Below are 9,162 nucleotides of genomic sequence, written 5' to 3' on the forward strand. Positions count from 1 at the left end.
CAGAGAATTCCTTCCAACAAATATAGAAGACTGCCATCATGATGAGAAAAATCCTTTCCCCTAAAACTGTTTATCATCCAAGAATAAATAGCAATGAAAAGAATGGCTTTCTGAGACTTAAGGGGTCATAATCCATTTATCAGGAAGATATCACTACAAGTATTGTACAAAAGCCGCTTACCCTTTCCGGTGCCTTACAGTCATCTGAATGTCAGTTTAAAAAAAAAATTAAAAAAATTTAAAAAAAAAGAAGATGAAGTTATAATGCTATATCAACAGACAGCTGTCCTAGTGGGCACTGGGAACACAGAATGACTCGCATTGCTGAGCCGTGCAGTCATTGCCAAAGGAATGATGAGCTCACATTTCATTCCGATTCACATACTCGGTGTGGTTAGACTGTGAGGCTCACCCTTCCTCGCCCAACTGACGCCCCCCTCCCTGCCTGGACACCAGATCTGGCTCGTTAACATGTCTGGAATGAGCGCAAGCCTACCTCTCAGCTGGCAAGCCCAAGGGGCATACTTGGATTCCCAGGTTGGAAGATTATCTCATTCAAGCACAGTTCTCCCAAAGATATATAAGCAAAGCGAGCGTGGTGGTCCCTGCAGAGCTGGCTTGAGCATTTGGGAGTTTCAGCCGTCCAGGAGTATAGCCTTCAAACGCTGGCAAATATGATGATGATGAAAGTAGAAGAGCTGGTAGGTACAACCTTCTTTCATTTATTCATAACTACTTTTCTTTCTAGGCTGTCATTATTCCAGGCAGACAGAGACAACCTTTGTGGATCATTGAGGTGATCTGGCAGGTTACCAGCACTGCCGTGCTCTAGGTGCAGAACCTGTATGTACTATAGGTTATCCTACTATATTCTCACTTTAACTCTTCCTTGGGAAGGGGGCTCACCACTGATACAACTGCATAGCTGCTTGGATTTTGCATCAGAACATAGTTCACTGGGAAGAAGAACCTGACAAAAATTTAGCTATGTATTTTCCTTTGACCTTGATTTTCATTTTTGTTTTGTGAGAAGCTGTTAAGTTTATGATCACGCTGAGTAAATTTCAATTCAGTAAGGGACTGGGAAGAGGCATCGATGAAGGGAAACCAAAGTATTTTCTAATATTAAACTAACAGTTTAGTAATAGTGTTATTTTCTAATAATAAACTATCAGTTCCTACACCCACTGCTGTTCATGGTGTAACAAGCCTTTGAAAAATAATGTCTGAACCAGACCACAAGTAATGGGACATTCCACTGCAGGGTTCAGACTAAGAATGCCTGACTTGATCAACAAACTGGGAAAACAGGAATGATCCAGTAAAACACTGGAACATCATGCAGAAACTGCTTTTTCTTCCAGATGGCTATGTTAAGATGCAACTGCCATACAGCCTAACTAGTTAATGCTGTCTTAAATTCTTTGGCAAGGCCCTGACAGTTTCTCTAGTGTTAAACTCTATAACAAACACAGTTTTACAAGGTGCTTCAATGGAAGGCCAGTCCAGAACACATGAATTTACTGAACCACTCTCAAAATACACAGCAGCCTCTTCTAAGTTTAAAGTTATCTCTTTGTACATACTTAATCGAGCATTGGAAATATTTCCAAAAGGTATTGGAAGTTGTGCTGCTGCACAGCATCTCATAGCTTCTGCACAGGAACTACCTTCTGCTATTTTGCTGAGTGCTGTAAATGGGGACTTTGGGACTGACAGCAATGGGTAAAACCAGCCTTGAAATTACTCAGTAACCCGATTTAACCGCATTGGATGTGTTTCAATAAAACTGTAAGGTCCCAAGGGAGGAAGCCTCTCCTCCCACTCTGCCTGCTCAGTTCCCCTGCTCAACGCTCGCAGGGTGCTGGTGGCTGGTCAAGCTGGCTCTTTCCACCACAGCCTCTTGCAGCCTTCGGGTGAGTCTGGCACATGCTGCTGAGTGAACAAACGAGAGAACCCCCGAACAAAAAAGATGCTCTTCCCAGCTCACCGGCTTTTGTCAGTACAGCAGCACCTCGGCCCCAGCCAAGCAGGGGGTTAGACTGTGAGTTGGCCTCATGGATCTTGATCCAAGCCCCGAAGATGCCAAGGGGGGGTTGCTGCATGGGTGCGGGAGATCTGCCTGCAAGCGCGATTGCTCTCGCCATTCACGTACACAGCTAATCCAGGTCTGCTCTGTGTCTGTCAGACGCCCTCGAGCAGGACAGGAATGACATGCAGTTAGCCTCTAGGTAATCCATTTTCCCAGGGGGCGGCTACTGCAGTCATGAAACTGCTCCTTATATTATATCACGTTTGCTTTTACAGGTGACTGGGAAGAAGGTGGACGATAAAGAGACGGGCAGCTTCCTCCCTGAGGACTTCAAAAATGGAGAGTATGAAGCTGCTGTAAGATTAGAGAAGCAGGAGGACCTGAAGACAGTCTCTGAACACTCACTGACCCGAGGTGATCTGGCGTATGAGAAGGAGAAAAAACTAGAAGCAGAGGTAGGCTCTTGGGGTTTGTGCATGGCTTTTTGCCATCCTGTGTGCACTTTCTGCTGCAGCCCTTGAAGTTTTGCCTCTCTCTAAGTTAGAAATACACGCATGGTGAGCTAGATAAACCCTTGGGAGATCACCACCAAAGGAGGTTGGTCTAAAGGCCATAGACATCTGCTGACTCCGGTAGCCTATGGATGCAAGCAGTAAGGCGGTGCAGCAGAAAGCAAAGCTCCCCCGATAATGTCTGACTGAAACCCTGGGGGCTCCCTCCTGCCCAGCGTCACCTGCTGTCAGCATGGCGGGGAGCAGTCATAGCCTGTAAGACACCTTCAGCTGGCACACCTAATGATTGCCACCAAAAACAACTAACCCAAGAAAGATGTAAGAGTGCATTTCTGAAGCCAGAAGCCTTATCTACCATGAAAATGTTCTTTTTATGAAAACACTGCATTATGCTTACTAGCACATTTAGGAAAAAACAGTTGCAAATGAAAGTGATACTGGTCTACAGAAAAGCACCATTCTGTATTCCTGGAGCATGACAATTCTCCCTATATCCCTAAGAACTGACGCTCCCCCCCCCCAAAAAAAAATACAGTAGTTGTAACATCTTAAATTCTTTGGTGAATAAACAACCAACCGGCCTAAAAATTTGAAGTGATTTGGGGATGAAAAAGTTTAATTAGCAGGGAGCATAAGACCTTTTTTTTGAAAAAAGAAGGGTGGGAAATGAGCCTCAGCAATATTAAAATAAACACTATTGACATTTACCTTCAACAGAGAGATCATTACTTTTTGAGTTCCTCCAAAACAGGGTCCTAAGATTGATCCACAGTGCACTCAGCCAACATAATTATTTTCCATTAAGTCAGTGATCTACAGATCAAACCCTAAATGCAGAGAACAATAAAAAGAAGAGGTGGAAATAACTTGAGTAAGAATTCATTTGAAAAAAAAAAATATATATACCATATGATAGGGTCTCACCAATTCATTTACCCTTAATGATACCATGGGACAGAATCTGTCATCTGTATTCACCCTGAGCTACCCCTGGTTTGTGACTCTCCCTTCTGAAGTCAAGGACACCTCACGGCACCTGGGATCTCAGCTGAGGCCACACGTTTGCTCTTGATGTTAGCAGTGCCTCATACTGACTTCTCACAGGGAGCTTTTTACAAGCAGGCTTGAAGAAGTCTTAAACATTTATTGAACTGCCCCTCCAAGGATACTGGGGACATTCTTTGTAGCTTACCAAAATCTAACACTTGCTGACTGAAATGCTAAGATCAGTATAAACTTTGCTCTTCACTTAAGGGTATATTGTTCATCAAAGAGGATTAAGTTACAACAAACGAGGGGCTGAATCATAAAAGTGGTTGAAAAAAAAACCAACTTGGTGGAAGTCAGCTAAGACTGCAAGGGCTTCCCAGCTCTCATAAGCTGCAAGTGAGATTTCTTAAGCTGTTGGGCCAGAAGTGATTGCAGTGTGGCTCTGACTCCTGCCCTAACACAGACCAAAAATTCATGCTACACATCCCACAACATATGGCTGAAGCAGCATCTAGGAAGAGGTCCAACGGTGTATGAAAAACTATAGGTGATGTCGAATTTCTCACACACTTAGTAACTTACTCTAACAGTCAATTAGCCTGAGCTGTAAAAAAAAGACAACTTATTTCAAAGTTCATCCAGTATTAACTGAATGCAGCTCAATAAGACCACCTATATTATTGTGATACACTGTCCTGCCGCTCTGAAAGGGAGCGGTGATCACACTCAGTGTAACTTGTAGGCTTCCCTGATTTGTTTCAGCTGAAGAAGAAGAAATTAGAGGAGAGGTCGAAGCTTGAAAACTTGGAGGATCTTGAAAAAATTATTCAGCTGAAGAAGAAGAAAAAATGCAAGAAAGTGAAAGCACCTGCTTTAAAGGAACCTGAACCAGAAGTTATTGTAAGTTATTTCAAAGTACCTTCTTCTGGGGAAGCATTGATGGGGTTTTGTGCCACACACATTTACACTGTGTATATTTCTTTCCATCAGACAGGACCAGTGGATATACCCACATTCTTTAGAGCTGCATTGGAGAATAAGTTGCCAGTAATCGAAAAATACCTGTCAGACAAAGGGGATCCAAATGTCTGTGATGAGGTACAATCTTCCTTCTTACTGCAAAGCCTACTGCAGAGGGGATGTTATTACAGAGCAAAAAAAACTTTTACCACTGGGTTTTGTAGCTTCCACATTTTTAAAGGGAAAAAAGGGTGTAGGGAAAGTAAGTAAACGCTGGGAGTTTGGTATATCAAGTCTTCCAGTGATAAAGGGGCCGCTGGGACCCTTCAAAGTAATATTACCTCAAAAGAATCTTTACATTTAAAAGCAAGCTGTTGGTGACCAAGAGACCCTGATTTTCTGTAACAGGTGGTCTTCCAACGCTACAGATGAAGAGACAAGAAATTTGTCTGCAGCATGACAAAAAAAGTGATGCTGCCTGCCCTCCTACTCCATAATGCATAAGCTGCATTTGCAAACCGCAGTGTAGCATGTTGGATGGAGGAACTCAACAGGCATTGTTTTAAATTTGAATGCCATACTGCAGATATTTCTCACACCCTTTAAAATGCTGGGTAGGCAGATCTCAGCTATCAGGACGCTATTAAAATTTAGCAGATTTCAGGTCTCAAAAGTATTAGCTCTTGAAAATGAATCAGCATAAAGTACGTATTTGCCATTATCCTAGGGAGGTGGGGAGAAAAGATTTAAAGATATCTCTTTCTGCCATATTAAATATCTGACTTTGCACTGTTTTAATTGCCAGTACAAACGCACTGCATTGCACAGGGCATGCTCTGAAGGACATCTAGAGGTGGTGAAAAAATTGGTGGAAGCTGGAGCCCAGCTTGAACAGAAAGACATGGTATGCACACCAACTCACGCTTCTTTCAAAAAACTGCTCATTGCTTTTTAAGTGCCAAGAGAAGCACTTATAGAAGTGCTTCTTGTAGAAGAGGAGCATTAAAAGGCCTTACAGCATCTTGTAAATTTACCCTTAACATAACGCTATTGAGAAGAGGTTTCAGGAGGGGGTGTCTGCCTCCCTTTGCCAAAGTGGTTGCCGGAAAACACAGGAAGCGGAGGAACATGCTGCCCAGTAGACTGCCACGAACAACAAAGCCTGCAGTAGGGTAGGAGAGCTGAGGTCAGGCTACCACTTCAGCCTGCTAGCAGGTGCTGGAGATACCGCCCTCCCACGCAAGCATCCAGGGCTCAGTGCAGCGCGTTACATTCTCCACCGGGATTTCAAGGCTGCGATCGGGAGAGACCCCTGCTCCTCGGGAACGCCGGCCGCAGGGGTAGCTGAGTATTGACAGCTTCTGCAGCTGGTTTTTTCACTTCTCGGCTCCCAGCTCTTCGTCCCTTTGCTGAACGGTTGGAACCAGCCAGCCTTGCTCCCTCTCGCTTAACCCAGCAGTGCTCGTGGGTAGCGTAAGAAGCAGGAGGAACAGCAGGCAGAGCCAGACCTTCCAGGGACAATCCACCCCTCCCGGCAGAGCTGAGGGCAGGGAAACTGAATCTTGTAGAGGAAAAGGGTTCTAATTCGCTTTGTGGACCTGCATAAGTTTGCTTTGTTGTTTTGGTATTTTTGTTTTTTAAAAGAGAGAACTATTCTTTCCCTTAAGCTTCATTTTCTATGCATTTTAGAACCCAAAAGGCATTGAATAAAAGATACTAACTAGCACATACCAGCCACATGCCTGGCTAAAGATAACTTCTAAGGTCACAGAACAGACAAAACACATCCTCTCTCACGGAAGCGTTGCCAAGATCTCTGTCTTTAAGGGCAATATGCAGCGAGTGTGAAGAGTGAGAAACTCACAGTACTAAAGAAATTAGGGCAAAATAAGAAAAGCTGTTACTAGAAACAACTCAGTGATTACTGTGAAGTGCTTTATGTTAAATTGCATGAAAATTATTTTGGATTAATTTAGAAATTTGATCAAAGTGGCTTAATTTTGAATGATGAATTAAATTATTATCAATTTGTTTTTTCTGTCACAGCTTGAATCTACAGCCCTGCACTGGGCGTGCCGGGGGGGGAACCTGGATGTTCTCAAATTCTTACTGGACAAAGGGATAAACACAAATGCAAGAGACAAGGTATGTGCTTCTGGGACAAAGCAACTTTTTAAATTGGAGAGGAAATGCTGACCCTTACTTTGATAACTTTTGGCGGCCGTTCTTGAAGCCATCTTTACCTGTCCATGCCACTGACTGCTTCCTCCTCCCACCTCTCAGCTGCTCAGCACCCCTTTGCACGTGGCTGTGAGAACGGGTCAGTACGACTGCGGGGAGCACCTCATCGCCTGTGAAGCAGATCTCAATGCCAGAGACAGAGTAAGTACCAACAGCTTCTTACCTGCCAGCTACCAGGTAGCAGCAAGCTGCTGTCTGCCTCGATAGTTCCAGTTGCCTGTAAAAATCCTCGGCCATGCCGTTGGGGCTAGACCACGGTGCTGGACCGGCAGGGGGGTTGGAACTAGATGATCTTTAAGGTTCCTTCCAACCCAAACCATTCCATGATTCTACGACTGACGCTGTGCTCCACGTCTCCTGCCTCTAGGAAGGAGACACACCGATGCACGATGCCGTGAGGCTGAACCGCTACAAAATGATCAGGCTTCTGATTCTGTATGGAGCAGATCTAACTATAAAGAACTGCGTAAGTAATAGCAAAAAACTGCAGTAATTTAAAACGCTTTAGAATAGGTTTCCCTTCAGAGCAGTTTCATAGGTTTCAAGGCCAGGAGAGACTATTGTGAACAGACTTAATTAGATCACTTCAGAGTTAATTAAAGCAGAGCTGACATGGGGAAAGTATAACTTGGGGGGAGGTCAGGGAGAAGAGGAAAAACCAGTACCTCTTCTAAAACCAGAACCCATCAGCTGCAACTTAAAACAACATCACATCTTTCTGTGATTTATTTTAATTACACATATCATATATTGAAAAGATATAATGTACAGACACTTGCTCTCTGCACAACTCCTGGGCTTCAACCACCACTGAGACAACAAAGATCTTAGCTTGTCAAAGAAATCTCCTTTCTGGTAAGCCCACGCTCTCCGACGCAGGGCGACTTCCGGCATTATCCCTCATCAGGGTATGAAAATGATGAAAGGTACAGCCCCAAAGGCCAAAGACTTGCTCGCTCAGCCTTTGCCTGCACACAGAAGTTGCTCCTGTTTAATTTAGATGTGGTTCATAACCTAATTACACCAGTACAAACTCTTATCTGAATTTTCCACTAAATAGAAGAGTGGCTTATTGAGGTTTCATCTAAATGTATTTCTAATCAGGTTAAACTAGATCAAAAGAAACACCTGCATGCCCTGCTAGTCACGGTATTTGCTAATGCAGCTCAGACCCACTGAAACAGAGACAGATTTCATCATGAGCCTGAACAGGGCTGGGACTAGATCTGTAGAGCAAAAGCACTCAGATCTCAGGGAGGCCAGAGTTAGGCTGACCTTGCGTGTGCAGAAGGATCTCACGCCAGGCAGACGCAGCCTACAAATATTTAGGGAAGAATGAAGGACTCGGTAATCACTGGCCAACATTAAATCTTGCTTCCTCTGCTTTTTTAACCAGCAAGGGAAAACCCCTATGGATCTTGTTCTTCAGTGGCAGAACGGCACCAAAGAGATATTCAACAGCCTGAAAGACAATTCCTATAAGAGCGTCCATCTAGGCAAGTTCTGAAGAGAGAAACCAGACTGCTCTCTTTTCGCTGCTTTTAAATGCTTCATGTGAACATAGTATTTTTATTGAAAACATTTATGGTACTGGATTATTTGAGGTACCTTCACTGAAAACTGCAAAACAAACATGCAAAGAAATTATTTTAAAAGGCGAGTGTTAAAATTCCACTGGTTGTAAAATGGCTTTATTTATTACTATTTATTATTTATTTATTTAAAAACTAATTTTTAATAATTCTCAATATTATTGTAGCTTTTTTTATAGAACTTTACATCCTAATGCAATCACTGCCAGCAACATAAATCCTTTTGTCTTAGATGGCAGTATTTCCAACTACATTAGCAACTTCCCTCAAGCCTTCCAATAGCTCTAAGTAGTGAAATACTTACAACTGTTGCCTTGTCTCTGCCAAATTCTATTAAAATAATATGTTAAATAAGTGGAAATACGTGGAAAAGCAAGGGAAGAAGGTGTACTGAGGTGCCAAGTGGATTTAAAGCAGCAGTTGAGTAATGGGGTTTACACAGGGTTTGGCAATCGTGGTCGATAAAGAGCTCAAGGACAGAGCTCCGACCGTCACGTAACCGTTTGAAGGGTGGGATTCAGATGCAACGTTGTGAAGGTGAGAGACAGTATCAGGAATGTGAATTTTTTTTAAACTAGACTACTATGAAGTCTGATGATTGAAGAATGCAAAACCAGATTATGTATATTTGTAAATTTGTACTGCTTTTTCTGTACATTTTGTACTGATCTATTTCAGATTAAATAAACAGAGTGGTTCTTTTTATTTGCTGGGTTATGGAGTGGTGAGCATGTACAGGGTAATTCTGTCTCTCTTTAAAGCTCACACCTTGGCCTCTAAAATACTTAAAAACTCAAAAAAAAAAGTCTCAGCTGCCTAGAGCAGCTAGCCCTTC

At 43.1% G+C, this 9,162-nt stretch overlaps 1 protein-coding gene across 1 annotated transcript; it reads left to right on the forward strand.

Moving 5' to 3' along the window:
* The first annotated feature begins 436 nt into the window (after positions 1–436).
* On the forward strand, positions 437–8,960 carry ANKRD1 (ankyrin repeat domain 1). The gene is made up of 9 exons (XM_054832068.1): positions 437–701; positions 2,308–2,487; positions 4,297–4,434; positions 4,525–4,632; positions 5,300–5,398; positions 6,541–6,639; positions 6,778–6,876; positions 7,103–7,201; positions 8,132–8,960. The coding sequence occupies exons 1-9, from the start codon at positions 675–677 to the stop codon at positions 8,240–8,242; spliced, it is 960 nt and encodes a 319-aa protein (XP_054688043.1). The 5' UTR covers positions 437–674; the 3' UTR covers positions 8,243–8,960.
* Positions 8,961–9,162: the final 202 nt, after the last annotated feature.

The sequence above is a fragment of the Grus americana genome, chromosome 7 (genome assembly GCF_028858705.1).
Source record: "Grus americana isolate bGruAme1 chromosome 7, bGruAme1.mat, whole genome shotgun sequence".
Taxonomy (NCBI): Eukaryota; Metazoa; Chordata; class Aves; order Gruiformes; family Gruidae; genus Grus; species Grus americana.